Source organism: Patagioenas fasciata, chromosome 2 (assembly GCF_037038585.1).
Source record: "Patagioenas fasciata isolate bPatFas1 chromosome 2, bPatFas1.hap1, whole genome shotgun sequence".
NCBI lineage: Eukaryota > Metazoa > Chordata > Aves > Columbiformes > Columbidae > Patagioenas > Patagioenas fasciata.
The window spans coordinates 48,830,485-48,846,416 of record NC_092521.1 but is presented as its reverse complement, the minus strand read 5'-3'; the positions used below and the strand labels follow the sequence as shown (position 1 = coordinate 48,846,416).

The 15,932-nt window shown below is 40.6% G+C and overlaps 1 protein-coding gene across 5 annotated transcripts in view; it reads right to left on the bottom strand.

The window, feature by feature from the left end:
- CHST9 (carbohydrate sulfotransferase 9) overlaps nt 1-15,932 on the bottom strand; it is a 95,182-nt gene that overhangs the window by 11,664 nt on the left and 67,586 nt on the right. For all 5 annotated transcript variants that reach the window (XM_065831419.2, XM_065831420.1, XM_071804167.1 and 2 more), the window contains one exon: nt 9,492-9,517. In XM_065831419.2, coding sequence (XP_065687491.1) covers nt 9,492-9,517 — 26 coding nt within the window. The remainder of the gene's footprint in view (nt 1-9,491; nt 9,518-15,932) is intronic.

Genomic DNA, 15,932 nt, shown 5'->3' with positions numbered 1-15,932 from the left:
TAACTTTGAGCAAGTCCCTTGACCTTCACACTTCATTTTTACATGTCTGCAAAACAAGGAAAGATAATAATTGCCTACCCCATGCGAATATTGTGATTCCTAATTTCTGATTAACACTGGTAAAAAACCCTTACCATTTCACGGAGAAGGGACACTCAGAAAGCTGAGAGTCAGGATTGAAACCCAACTTCCCAGCCTGCACTGTCTTTCATTGCTCAAACCTCACGCCATTTCTTTCAATATTTCTTTTGAACATCCAGTTGTGTTGTGTATTCTAACCCTTGTTTTTTCACAAGAAGAATCATTCTTCATGAAATAGAAGATATTTTTATCTACACACACTGCAAATATACTCATGTCTACACAGCCTGAGAAATGTCTTCCTACAAAAGGATATTGAAAATGTTCTCAAATAAAAGTGTCTGCTGCTCTGATTTGAATAACACTTCCTCCTGTATTTTTCTGAGATTCACCATCTTGGTACTATATATTATTTCATCAGTGAAGGACTGTTGTGTTATCTGAACATCACGGGGGAAAGGGATGGTATCAGGAGCAGCCCTGATCACCTGGAAGAAAGAAAATGTTTTCTGTAGAACAAACCTGAACAATTTTTCCTGTCATATTTTCCTATGTGGTCAGGTATCACATAGTGAATTAAAAATTTAAAAATATAGAACTTCTGCTTACTAGTAAACAGAACATACAGGGGGAATAGGAGAGATCTCACAGTCAACCCGACAGGGCTCAGAGGTGCCCACCTTGTGCATATGCATGTAAAGAAGTGAGTACCTGCAGAACAGCATGATAAGAGGAGCTCTCATACTTTCTCTGGGAAACCAGTGTGGCTGGGTGCCTCTCTGCAGTGCCTGTACTATTGCACCCTGGACAGAGAGCAAACATGAGAAATTAAAGATCTGTGTGCAGTCTCACTGGGATCAGAGACACACAATGGGGCAGCTCACAGGGCTGGAGAGCTGCCATGGATGGATGCAGGCCCCTCAGGAAGAACAGGCTGGGACAGCAAGGCAGGGAGTCACCCTTTCAGTGAGGGAGCAGGGGGGACACATGGAGCTCTGCCCTTGGACAGATAACAGTCAGTGGAGAGCTTGTGCATCATGACTTAGGGGCAGACCACAGTGACTAATACCATGGTGACTGGCTGTGACAGATCCCCTGATCAGGAAGAAGTAGTAGATGAGGTCTTTTGTGGACAACTGGAAGAAGCCTCACATTTTCAGACTCTGGTCTTCACAGGGGAATATCTCCTGAAGGAACAGCACAGCAGGGTACAAGCAATCCAGGTTTGGGGAGTGCATTGATGATAAATGCCTAACAAAAAGAGGCAACAATGAGAGGTTGGCTGCTGGACCTCACACTTACAAACATGAAAGAACTGGGTGGAGATGTGAAGGTCAGGGTGACGGCGGTTGCCATGAGATGGTGGAGTTAAGGATCCTGAAAAGAAGGAAAAAGGCAAGAAGCAGAATCACAACCCTGAGGTTCAGGAGAGCAGGATGTTCAGGGACCTGCTTAGAGGAAAGCCATAAGGTATGACCCTGGAGAGGAGAGTGGTTCAGGACATCTGGGTCCTCCAAACTCAGGAATGGTTCATCCCCGTGAGGACAAAATCACGCAAAGGTAAAAGAAATCTGTGCGTGTAGAAAAAGAGCTTCTGAAAAAAACAATAAACATAAAAATAAAATAAACATACCAGAGGTGGAAGGTGGGACAGGTGGCTCGGAGAAACATAGAGACATGGTCTGAGTGTGAAGGTTAGGAAAGCCAAAACCCAGCTGGTAGGGATGTGAAAGGCAACAAAAAAGGCTTCTACAGGTCCATTCACATCAAAAGGAAGACTAGGGCAAATATGGGCCCACAGTCAAATGGGGTAGGGACCTGGTGATAGATGATAGGGAAAAGGCTGAGATACTTTAAGCCTTCATTCCCTTGGTCTTACTAGTAAGACTGGACTTCAGCAATCCCATGCCTCTGAGAGTTATGGGAAAGTGTTGAGCAAGGAAGATTTTCCCATGTTGGAGGATCAGGTTAGAGACTATTTACACAAACTGGACGTAAACAAGTCTATAGGACCTGATGGGTTGCACCCATGAATACTGAGTGAGCTGGAGAATGTCACTGTGGGCATGTTCTTGATTATCTCTGAAGTGTTGTGGTGATGGCAGAAGGCTCCTGAGGACTGGAAGAAAGCAAATGTTTCTCCTAGCTTCAAAGAGGGCTAGTAGGAGAATCAGAGAAACTACAGGCTGGCCAGCTTCACCTCAGTTCCTGGGAGCATGACGGAGCAGGGGATTATTCCTCCCCGGGTGCACTGCACTTTGCTGAACTTCATGAGGTTCTTGGCTGTCAATTTCTCCACCTTGTTGAGGTCCCTCTGAATGGTGGTACACCTATCTGGTGTCTCAACCACTGCTCCCAGTTTTGTATCCTCTGACAACTTGCTGAGGGTACAATATGTCCCATCATCCTGGTACATAATGAAGTTAAACAGTATTTTATTCAACAGTCGCTCCTGGGGTACTCCACTGGTGACTGGTCTCCATCTGGTCTTCGTGCTGCATAGATTTATGAAGGGGAAATCATGCCTGACCAGTCTGATAGTCCTGTATGATGAGATGGCTGGCTCAGTGGGTGAAAGGAGAGTACTGGATGTTTATCTCAAATTCAGTAAGGCTTTTGGCACTGTCTCCCGTAACGTTCCCAGGAAGCACAGGCTGAACATACAGCAGGTTGTACTGAAAAGTGGCTAAACTTCTTAGGCTCAAATGGTTGGGCACAAAATGCAGCTGGAGGCCAATTGCTACTGTCCCAAGGTCAACGATGGGTCCAAAACTGTTTCACATCTTCATTACTGACCTGGATGATGGGACAGTGTACCCTCACCAAGTTTGCAGACAATACAAAACTTGGAGGAGTGGCATCATCAGAGGGTTGTGCTGCCATTTAGGGGGACCTCAACAGACTTGAGAAATGGATAAATTGGAACTTCATGAAATCTGACAAAGAGGAATGCAAAATCCTGCACCGAGGCAAGAACAGCCCCAGACATCAGTACAGGCTGGGGGCTGGACAGCTGGAAAGCACCTTGGTAGGAAAGAACCTGAGGGTCCTGGAGAACAAGCTGACTGTGACCCAATAACACACCCTCATGGCAAAGAAGTTCAACAGCATCCTTGACTGCATTAGGCAGAGCAGGTTAGGAGAGGCAAACCTTTGCTCAGCCCTGATGAGACTCTGGTGAGTGCTGTGTCCAGTTCTGGCCTTCCATGTATGGGCACACTGAAGTAAGTCCAGTTAAGGGCCATAAAGATATTTGAGGGATAGGAGTATTTGACATGTAAGGAGTGGCTAAGAGAGCTGGTAATGCTCAGCCTAGAGAAGCAAAGGCTCAGGGGGATCTTATATATAAATACCTGATGGAAGTGTGGAGGAGTAAAGAAAACAGAATCAGACTCCTCTCAGCAGTGTCCAGTGATAGGACAAGAGGCAGTTGGTACTAACTGAAACACAAAGAATTCCATCTAAATATAAGAAAATACTTTTCTACTGTACAAGTACTGAGCACTGGCACAGGTTGCCCAGAGGTTATGGAGTCCCCATTCTTGGAGGTACTCAGAATCCAGCTGGACATGATCCTGCACAACCTGCTCTAGCTGACCCCACTTTGAGTAAGGGCAGGTTAGACAAAGTGATCGCCAGAGATGCCTTCCAACCTCAGTCATTGTATGATTCCATGAACCACATTAAAGTGAAATAATAGTTCAGATTTTCAAACTCCTAATTTTTGGGGAACAAAGCAAGCAACGCTGAGGAATATGACCTAAACTGGGAAAACAGGAGCAAGTGACACACCTATTAGATAACCTGAAAGTAGCAGTACTGGGAAGCCAGGATACATGGACCAAATTTTCCTAGCTAGGTCTTGTGAGAGCGTGAAGGGGACAGAGGAGGGTACTGAAGTAAACTACAGTAGCACACAAAGGAGATTGGACTAAACTGTGAAGTTTAGTCTCATATTGATCTAGGTTTTTTACACCATGTGAATACCTGAAGCATCCTTCAAGTGTGTACAACAAACTTACGTTGACATTTAATAGATATTTGACTTTTATTTCACCTCTTTACTTTGGTAGATGATGTATGCATACTGACAGTTATTCTGGTTTCATCTGGGACAGAGTTAGTTTTCTTCCTAGTAGATGGTGTAGTACTGTGTTTTGGTTTTAGTGTGAGAAGGAAGTTGATAATACACTTATGTTCTGGTTGTTGCCAAGCAATGTTTATATCAAGTCAAAGACTTTTCAGTGAGAAGGCTGCAGGTGTACAAGAAGATGGGAGGGGGCACAGCCAGGACAGCTGACCCAGACTGACCAAAAGGATATTCCATACCATATGGCATCATGCTCACTATATATTTTAGGCAAAGAAGAAGGAAGGGGGGACTTTCTGAGTTATGGTATTTGTCTTCCCAAGTAACCATTCCCCATGATGGAGCCCTGCTGTCCTGTAGGTGGCTGAACACCTGCCTGCCCATGGGAAGTGATGAATGAATCACTTCTTTTGCTTTGCTTGCTTGTGTGGCTTTTGCTTTACATGTTACACTGCCTTTATTTCAACCCGCAAGTTTTCTCACTTTTTTCTTCTGATTCTCTTCCTCATCCCACCAGGGGAAAGTGAGTGAGTGGCTGTGTTGTGCTTAGTTGTCAGCTGAGGTTAAAGCATAACATTCATTTTTGATGCCTAACACGGGGCCCAAAAGGTTCAAGATAATGACAGATTTGATTGCAATATGCTAGATCAAATTTGTAGCTGTTAATCAGCAGATTTCTGTACTTGCCATGGGGCTTGCTTGCATGACTGTAAATTAGAAGTCTTGTGCTCGTTAGTGGCTGCTTTTTGCTTTTGCTGCTTGCTATACTGCTTATCATCTCACTCTGCTGTGCCTGGGAACATTTTGATAAGAGCAACAGCCATGCACCTGGGCTGGCAGATGGCCAGGCCATCGTTGCTGTTTCTGTGCTGCTGTACTGGACAGATTGGAACTCCAATGTGAACTCGAGTCAAAACAACTCTGCAGACATCAAGGTCGGTGAAGAAGGAGGAGGAGGAGGTGCTTCAGGCACCAGAGCAGAGATTCCCCTGCAGCTTGTGGTGAAGGCCATGGTGAGGCCACCTGTCACCCTGCAGCCCATGGAGATCCATGGTGGAGCAGAGATCCACCTGCAGTCCATGGAGGACCCAACGCCAGAGCAGGCGAGTGTTTGAAGGAGGCTGTGACCTCATGGCAAGACTGCATTGGAGCAGGTGGATGTCCGAAAGACTGCATCCCGTGAAAGAGACACACACTGGAGCAGTTTGGGAAAAAATGCAGCCTGTGGGAAGGACTCATGTTGGAGAAGTTCATGGAGGACTGTTTCCTGTGGGATGGACCCCACAGGAGCTGCTGGAGCAGGGGAGGAGTGCGAGTAGTCCTCCCCCTGAGAAGGAAAGACCAGTAGAGACAATGTATGATGAACTGACCATAACCTCCACTTTTCATCCCTCTGCATTGCTCAGGGTGGCAGGGAGGAGGTAGATAAAACAGGAGTAAAGTTAAACCCGCAATTTGAGTTGCATGTTGTGGGAATTACTATAGCAGGAAGCCCTTGCTGCTAGCCAGCTTAGGAGCAAGAGGAGGAGTTCATTGCAATGTTAAACCCTATAACCTGGCCCACGGGGACCAGGAATGGAGGCTGTAATGGAAATAGCTTTAAATTACTGCAACCCATGATTTGAGTTGCCTGTTAAAAGAGTTTCTATAGCAGGAATCACCTGAACTAATGGAGGACAAGCCTTACAGGAACTAGTGCAAGCGCAGCAGTGACCTGGCCTTAGCTGGCTTTGGTGTCGAATAACACCACACAACACACCACCTCTCCTGTTCTGAGTGGCCACCATAACGGATGGAGCTAAAAATCATGGACTAAATTAAATAAATAGACATTTCTTGGACATTTGTAGACATTAATATACATTTTACAGATATTTCACAAGGTTGGTCCTAGACTCTGCTTGTGTGCACAGCTTTTGCTTTAGCTATTAGACTGTCTTTATCTCAACTCATGAGTTTTCTCACTTTTCCTCTTCTGATTCTCTTTCCCAGCCCACTGCGGAGGAGTGAGCAAGTGGCTGTGTGGTGCTTAGTCACAGGATGGGGTTGAACCATGACACAGTACACTGGAGCTGCAGTTACTCCTGGTCCAAGCCTAGCTTTAGCAAGTACATTGCTTCATTACAGTTCTTTCTGTGCTACTGTTTCCCCAACCCCAGGTGCAGAAAGGGAAATACTCCCTACTAGAGATGTTAGCAGAGTAAGAGATGGATATGCCACTGCAAGAGAGTCTGCCTTGAGCAAAGGACTTCTCAGGAACAAAACAGTGGGAAAGATATTGTGGAGCACTCTCACCAGCCTCCTGACACAACCTACAGTTTCATTGCAGAAGGGATACAGTCAAGTCTGACTGTGAAAAAAACAACTTCAGCTTCAAAACTGAGTCCTTCAGAGCTTCTGAGAGGCATTGGGCAAAACCTCATGTAGGAATATACATTGATACCACAACACAGACAGATCTGAGTGGTAAGGAAGAAACATAAAGGATTGCCTTCAGACACGTTTTGATTGCTGGTCTGCAATGTGTTTTTTAGCCAAGACTGTTACACAGTTAGAAGCACAAATTTTGTTCTTGTTTCCTTGTGTTTCCCTTAGCAGTAATCAGCTAATCAGGCTGTACATTGGTGCCCAGATTTACCCTGAGTTTGCAAAGCTAGTTAAAAACAGGCATTGAAAAGCAGAGTGCAAACCATTTCTGGATCTCTCTGCTCAGACTGAGAGATGACTGTTACTCTTAAAGGAACAGGCATATCTATATACATAAATGACAAAAAAAGGTGCTGAAGGAAAACCAGCAAATGCTTTATGATCAAAGGGAACAAGAGTCATTGGAAATGGTAGTTGTAGTCAGAGGTTTTTGGAAGCAGATACTACCCTGGCGTCTTATCTATGTCATATTTCACCAAACTTTCCTTGGGCTTTAGAAAGAGCCAAGAACCACACAGAAACAACTGTGGTCTTCAAGATGTGAGAGGTCCCAAATCTCCACAGAGAGTGAGGAGTTTCCCTAGCAGGAGATCACCAGGACAGCAACTTTATCATTTATCCATACCCTATCTGTTTCACTCACCTCTCAACAAGACATTTCCTGCCTCTGTCAAGTTGTAACATCATTCATCTTCTCTAGAGTCACTTCTCCCTCACTTAAATTTCTGGCAGCCATTTTAACTGGGTGGTGTTGAACTGACTTAAAGGGGACTAGAGAATCTTAAGCCAGATAAGTATCTTATCCTGCATATAAAATTTCAAGTTCAGTATCAAAAATAAACAGAATCCTTCTAAGGGAGATATTCCATTAGGATCAACCCCAGTTTAAATATTTTTATTGAAGTAATATTACTACGAATCAAATATGCAGTGCCTCTGCAATTCTGCCCCAAAATATAGACTTGAAAATGAAATTGATTTCTAATTTGAAACTTTCTTGATTTTCTTTTAAGTCCAAAGGAAGTTAGGATGAGAATGGAACATCACGAGCTCCATGAGTATCCATTTAAAAGTGAATGTATGCAACTTGTCCCCAAATCAATTTTTTAGAGCTTTATTTAGATACACCCTCCACATATCAAGACAATGGAATTTTCCTGCAAAACTAGACGTTCTTGACTTCACTGCACAGAGACAGAGCAGGTGAGCAGTCCAAGGAGGGCAAAAAAGCGGCATGTGGGAGAAGACCAAGACTGGATACACACCATCTAATCCATCTTTTGCAACTGTGAAAAATGTCCTTTTTATCACAATATGCTATTCCTCAGAAAAGGGCAATATCATCCACAGAGCTGATTTTGTCACATAGAAAATGTGCAGAATTAGGTCTCAAATAAACCATTCATAGCCCTGTCAACATAATCTCAAGTGGTGCTTCAAAAATACAACTGCCCCCCCTTCTGGCCAATAAGGATTCCCAAAAGTGGTTTTACAAGACATTCGAGGCTAATTTTCAAATACAGTTTAGTTTTTAAAAATTAACTAGGCTTGTTTTAGGATATAAACTCTCAGTCAAAGCACAGAACTTCCATTAAGTTTCAAAACATTTCTACACTGTTTTAGAAAAAGTAAAGATTTTCCTTTGCTTATGTAATGCCATATTTTGGGCTATATATGTTCACCCAATAATTACTGAAGATGATGGGACAGTTGTAACAACTCTGATGGAAAAAAATTGTGTTTCTTATTCAGTGTCTCAAGAACAGGCTTCCCATAAGCTTTCAGACTCACAAGAGCTTACTTGGTCAGGAGTGGTGCTAGCTCAGGCCACTGGAAAGTGACACTGTGACATCCGCGCTGTGCTCTGCCATGGCAGGGGAAACGCTGTCAGACCCAAACCAGATTGTGCACAGCTGCCTTAGGTGGTCAGTCACTTGGTGGGTTAGTCCTCCATTTAGATGACTAGTTCACAGATAACAGTGATGTAAGGACACCAGTGCCTCAATTTATAGCTTCGAAGGAGGACTACTTAAGGGACGGTAATTGACGGAATACAAACACATTCATACCTGCTTTTTAAGTGACTTTTCAAAATAAATCTCACAAATCATCCAACTACTCATTTATGTACCATCAGGTTAAAAGAATTCGGTAAGAGGACAATAATACAAGCATGGAGAGCAGCACAACAGTTCTGTACAAGTCAAGTCCTTTCAATTTAGAAAAGCAGATAATTTATGAAAACAAACTCTGAGTTTCCTCCTCTCTTTCTGTTTAGGGGAAATTTCTATTTCAGTATAGCACCTATATCCTTTTCCTGATGTTGAAATGCTAAATAGCAATATATAAAGGTTATTTTCTAAATAGTTGCTTCTAATTACAATAACAAACACAAGATAGAAAACGCCTCTATAAGCAATGTAAACTCATGGCACAAATGAAAACCTAAATAACACTGAAAGACGCTGTTTATATACACTGTGCACTTATTTCCAATGTATATACCAGTAGTTTTCCGTTTTATAAAAGGAATACTAGCAAACAGGAGAAATATTACTATCTTTTTAGAAAAACTCATAATTCTGTGCTATGAAATTTGATACCAGTGAACAAATTACCTTTAGGCTTGGTCCTCACCATCAACACATTGAGAAATAGATACATGAAATTGCTTAAATGGCAAATCTTAGATTTAAATCAAAATGATGGCTACTCTTGTGAATTCAACACATCTGCAGAACCAGGCAGTTGTCTGATAAGTGGTCCTTAATGTGTCTATATAGTTAATATTAGCTTGTCCTGTGAAGTTCTCTTCTTTGTAATTATTAAAATTCTTCCATAGGAAAAATTAAGTAATGAAATTATGAAAGTGTCAAAATATGTGATGAATTACCTGTTGTTGCAATTTTTCTTCAGTCTCTGAAAGAGAAAGAAAATAATTGGTTTGTACATATTTTAATGAATATCATTATCATCATGTACATACAGAACATAAACCAGTTAATTTGGCAAAAACCCACAAATCTTATAATTAAGAAATAGAGTTTAACATATAAAAACGACATGAAACATTGAAATGAAAATCCACCTAAAGTGAGAGAAAATGCAGGATCCTCTTAATCAAGGTGTCATAAAAAGCAGACCGAGACAGGTAACCAATCTTGCTAACCTGGAACCCCACAAGGAACTATAACATTCGAGTGAAGACAACAAATTTCAAGTAAGTACTATGAAACACTTTAATGTTATGGGATGTACTGCTGCACTTAGATGCCTGAGAGACTGGTAGCATCCAGCTCAGCATTTGACCACTGGAGTAGAAAAGCAGCTTCTGCTGCTAACCTAAAATAAAATTACATGCCTATGTCATGACTGAGGTTAGGAACCAGTTGGCTCGAGGGAGAAATTCTATCCTGATAATATCCACAAAATGGCAAGTTGAATTATGGTCTTGCTTCTCTATTCTGGCTGCCTTCTGCAGTGTCCTTCAGTGTGCTGAAGAATCAAAGCCTAGACAGAACACTGTGGGACCCTAGCAGCAATGACACCTCAAACCTATTATTCCCTTTTAGATCAAAAGGGACAGTAATTTTGCCTTTTTTACTGTTCCCATGCACTAGTTGTCAAAAGGGCAGCTGGTATCAATTAACCTCCCTTTGCTACTGGAGACCAGTCACTATATCGGGGAAAGTCAGGAATTTCACACTTGCCTATGCAGCCAGGCTACATGCACCCAGAGGTTTTTTTTAAGTGACACTGTTTACAACCTGTCAGTATCACTACTAACTTTCAGGGGAATCTTCTGAGCATGGCTGGCTGCCACCTCCAACACTGGAAATGATACTCCATTTCAACAGAATTTTTTCATACTGATACGTGTGGCGCAAGATAGAATTTTTCAAACGAAGTGAAAATATTTTAAGTGTTAAAATACAATATAAAGACTCTGTCAACTAAATGAAAATTATTTTCCCTATTTGTCTCTGAGAATACTCATCTTCTCAAGGAAAGCACTATAGATAATTCAAACAAAGATAATCACTGTAGGCTAGAGTATAAGATTGTATCTTATGATAATTATTTCCTGCATGCTTGTGTTGTGTTTTTGTTTGCTAAATATAAAAATAATGCTTTTTTGGTTAAAAAACCCCCAACTATCATTTAGGGGAGACTTCTCAAAATGTATTACCTTGTTCACTGAGTTCATCTTTGGGACAAATAGAATTTATTCTTGTAACAAATATTTTAACCAAATAGATTGTTGGTAATAGAAGATTAAAGGAGTATGTGCTTTTAGCATTCTCTAATGATATACAACTTGCTAGGAAAGCAGAGTGTTTGAAATCTCTGGTTAGATCAACACTGTTTTGCTCAAAGGTTTGTGGACTTTGAATACTGATGGTTTCCTGTTTCCCAGTACATTTGTTTTTAGGCTATTTTGATTCACTTTAAAGGAATTTTAATAACTTTCTGTTGACAGCATGGACAGCTGGTCTTGAGAATTAGTGAAAATTCACTTGCTGACTGAGGAAGGAAGTGACATCAATGAGTTTCTAAAGTCAGCCCAGGGGGAAAGTGTGCTCCACCAGAGTAGCCTTTCATGCCATTGTATTTCCAGTGATGTCTCAAGATGCAAATTGCATTATCAATCAAAGTTGTGGTTTCTACCTCAGACAAATATAAAAATGAACAGAAAGACCTTTGAGGCCATTCCTGACACTGCTAAGGAAAAGGTGAAGAAAAATTTATGGTAGTTCTTTCCTCATTCACTCCTAGTTCATGCTTTCAGTGATTTAAATACTGTAGTACCAAAAAAACCAGCCAGTTGCAGAAGTGCCTGTATGATATACCAGTAATGATGACATGGGTTAAACAGGACAGAGATTGACTAGGCTGTTAAGGATAGATGAGAGATCAAATTCAAGGTCACCAGCAAATTGAATACTGCGTTCTCCATTTATTCGCTAGATGATCCTTGTCCTCATCACAGAATAACTACATGAATTTGGCACAGTCAGCAGTTGTGCTCAGAAAAGGCCAAGGTCTGTAATAACAGAGATGTTGCAAATTAGGGTGAAAATGTATTGCTACCATTATATGGGGAAGCCTGCAAAATCCTAATATGTACTGTACTTTTGTTTCAAGCAGAAAAGCTACAAAAAGTAGTGAAAAACAGGAACACATGAACCACCACCTTCTTTCTTAGCCTGAATAGAATAGTCACTTGAATTTCCCTCTTCCCCTCTACTAGTAGATCATCATTAAGTTAAAAAGGGAAGTTATTTCAAAAACAACAATTATGAAATACAAGTGTATCTCCAGAATTGAGCTGAAAGAAAGAAATTGTTTTAAAAGGCACTAGAATGTTACACCATGACAACACCTACAGCACTGAAAGGATGTTCCATTTCCATCTGATGGTTAACAGCATAGCAGTAGAAGGCATCGTCATTTAAAGTAACCAGATTTCTTTTTGTCCTGCCCTTATTTTTTTTTTTTTTCCTTTTAAATCCCTCAAGTTCTCTTACAGTGATTAGTTCCTAAACTGTATTTTATTTATGACTTTCTTAATTTCAAGAAGGATGTTTCTGTTTAGGTGCCTTGTGATCACCTGTGACCAGCAGTGCTCACTAGAGGGATTCAAGTTGCACGATTAGAGAGACCACTCCAAATTTAAAGAACATAAGGCAACAGGACACTGATAAAAACAAGACTGTGAGAACATGTCAGCCAGTCCCACAGGCAACACCCATATTAGTCTCATGAAATACAGGTAATTCTTGAGACTTACGAGAAGTTTAATTGCTGGTAGACCTACACATGCTAAATTCAAAATTTATGACAGTTTTTCCATAGCCACTGCAATGAGGTAGCAGCTTATGCAGAATGAATGGACACATGAAGCGTGAACACCAAACTAACTAGGAAATTTAATCTGCCATTCAGAAATGTATATGGAAGCTGCCCAGCAGGTAGCTGTTATAGTCCAAGAGACATATCTTCTGTGACTCAGACTGCAGTTGAATGGCTTGCTCTTCTCCTATATTTTTCCTGAAACTTCCTTTTTCTATCTGTTGCCTGACAAACTGTTCCTAAATGGGCTCAATGGTGCCATCTTACCAGCCTTGAAAACACAAGCAAATTAGAAGACTTTAATCATATAAAACTGCACTTCTGATACTTCGAGTCAAGAGATGTATTTACCAGTACAAACTACAATTCTTCTTTTCTGAGGCTCTGCTCTGCTGCTGCTTTGAGGCTAAACTGGTGCAACTGGATTCCAATGATGGTTTTGCATCAGGACTGGAGAAACAGGCCTCCCCCAATTAATTTTTAATGATATTCTTTTGTCTCTCTAGATGCAAAAAGAGTAAATCAATACCTTTATATGGTCTTGGATGGTTGAGATAAATGGCCTTCTTGGGATGACCTCAAGCTATATGGCTTTATAAAAAAAAAAAAATTCAGCAAACTTTCTTGAACAGAATTCTCTGTATTTTCCTATGCTAATAAGTATACTAATCCCTGTTTCCAAGGCAAGTTGGGTTTTAAAAATTTTTTGCTTACTTGTTCTTATTATAAGAAGAATTACCTTACTGAGAGGAATAAATATGTTTTCACAGAATCACACAGTGTATAATATAACTGACCACTGCAGGACATAAGAGTGTGCCATTATTGATGCTGTCATGAGGAACTGCAACACCAACCCCTCAGCTTTACGTGCACAACCTACACAGAGAACAACATGTAATTATGCACACTATGCCCTGCTTACCCCCATGCGTAGGAATGTGATATTTGTGCAGGTTTACAGATTAAACTGCTGTAATTCTTTTTAATGTTAAACTACTTTCAGCTCAAATATAATTAAGATCACCAGGTACAAAAGACTGAGATTGGAAATATGGGTACACTGCAGCAGAACAAATAACAGCTTGATGCTGTTTCTTATGTTCAAATAGTTGGATACACTAAGGATTTTGACAGCATGTTTGTTCCCTAAGTATGTAGCAAAAACAAAAAAAAAGGTTTCATTTCAAAAGGCAAAAGACTACTACTGCATTTAATTAGGGTATGAAATCCCTTAAATACACAGATCTGCCAATTTATGTGACGTGACAGCTACAAGTCCTAGCAATAAAGGATTTTTTTTTTCCTCCTAAAAATCAAATCCTAATTTATACTTCAAGCAATCACCATCAACATCAATAAAATGGAGGCTTTGGAATAAAAAGTTTGTTTCCTTAAGTCTTCAGATATTTGTGGCATGGCAGCAAGACAGGGGACAAACAGAGATTCTGGATCTGTCTCCCTGTTCCCAAGTGTCTGAGGGTTTCCAAGCAGACTGAACAAAGTGGGGAGAACTCCTGGGGTCAAACGGGACCCTCAGCCTTGCTCTGAAACAACCATACTCGTGTAACTACAAATGGGAATGGCACTACTGGGAAATCAGTTTTGAAAAGGGAATTTGATATTCTAATATCAGTTTAATTTTGTTTTTCCATTTCATGACAGAAAAACTAACAGCTTTGGATTTTACTTTATTTTTATAGGCCTAAATAAACACATATGAGACCGGATCATTACCGGTTTCCTAAAATATCGGAGCAGATTCTTAGAAGTGTAAGGAAACCAAAGCACTTGTGCAGCAATTTCTCATGGCACCAGAGTGTGAGGAAAAAATACACAGAATTGTTTTTCAGACTTATAAATGAGAAGGTGTTACACTAACAGATAAACTTCTGTGAAAGTCTGTAACTTGGCACACAAAGACTAAAATATTTAGAACAGAACCATACATTTCATATAAATTATCCACAGAATCTCTGAGATCTATAGGCTACCCAGCTCCTGCAGATGTGCATACCATTTTCCTCTTCTTTCTTACAAGGAATTCAGAAAACTGAAACTGCTTATTTATAGCACTGCCTTTGAAACCTAGTTTAGCTTACTTTTGCACCTTTGTGACAATTATGCAACTGAATATGATTACAGTGGCCTAAAACATATTAATCACATCTTTACAGTATTGTATAATCCTTCTCACTTGTCACAATGCCAACTCGTAAGTTGCCCTGGCAGCAGAAAACACAAAAAGAAACCTGAGTTGATATTGATTGAAGCAAATGAAGGAAAGTTGGCCATCTCAAAACACCAGAACTCTCAGAGCATTCCAAGGTTTCCCTAGCTAATTTTTTGTGATTACTTTTGATACAAAAACAGACCTTTAATTGTCAGTCTCTAATAAGGGTGCAGAACTGTTCCCTGCGAGGTTCAAAGGACCCTGGGAAACCAAACATTTACGAAAGCTCAAGTAGCCAAATGCCTGGTGTTGATTAACATACACCGTTCAGTTTCCATCTAACAAAGTCATAATGAGGAGAAACCCCAAAGGAAAAAAAAAAATGAACTGACAAAGAAACATTAGTCTTAATAGGACTGAGGGCCTTCATTCATTAATTCTCTTCTGTGTAAAAAGGGGGAGGTGCAATTCAGATTCATTCTTGGATGAAATTCTGCATTGACTAACATTGTGTACTTAGGCAAGGAGATATTAGAATATAAGTTAATTAAAAATTTAAAGTTTTACCTGCCCTCTGCTTCATCAGCATTGATAAATATTTTCAAATGAAACAGAATTGCCAGAATGCCCACTAACACAGTTAGTGGGCAGGCTTGTTTGCCAGTTTTCTTCTAGAAGGTTGTACTTTATTTATATGGTGTGCTGGTTTGACTCAAAATGAGTTTATTTTCTTCATGCAGTTAGAAACCTTTCTTTTTCATAGCTAGCATGGTCATTATTTTGACTTAGTTTGAGAAGAAGAAGATAACACTCCAGGATGAGTATTTATTTGCTCTGGTCTGAGAACCAAGGACATTCTAAGTGCTCTGCCCACAGGTGTGAGGCAGCCAGGAAGAGGGGCATGGATGGAGCTTGACTGACAAAAAGACTGATCAATAAGAGCATTCTATCCCATTAGTGTCATGCTTCATATTAAAGGGGAGTTGGGATCTTCTGGTCTCTCTCTTGTCTTCGCTCTTTTTGTCAGAGCCTGGGGAGTTCCGTTCGGGACTTTCATTAGTTTGGCCTTTTGCCATTTTGCAGAGGCCTTTGGGCTTTTCTGCCTTTTTCCTCTTTTTTTCTCTCTCCCGGTTCAGTTGTTGGAACCAGGTGCTGTTTCCTGGGACTAATTACTCAGTGAGGACAGAGTGTGTGAGAAATTGCATTGAATAACTTTTATTTACAATTCTATTTCTATATTTATATATATTTACTAGTAGTGTATTAGTATTTTGTTATTTTATTAAACTGTGTTTATTTCAATTCAAG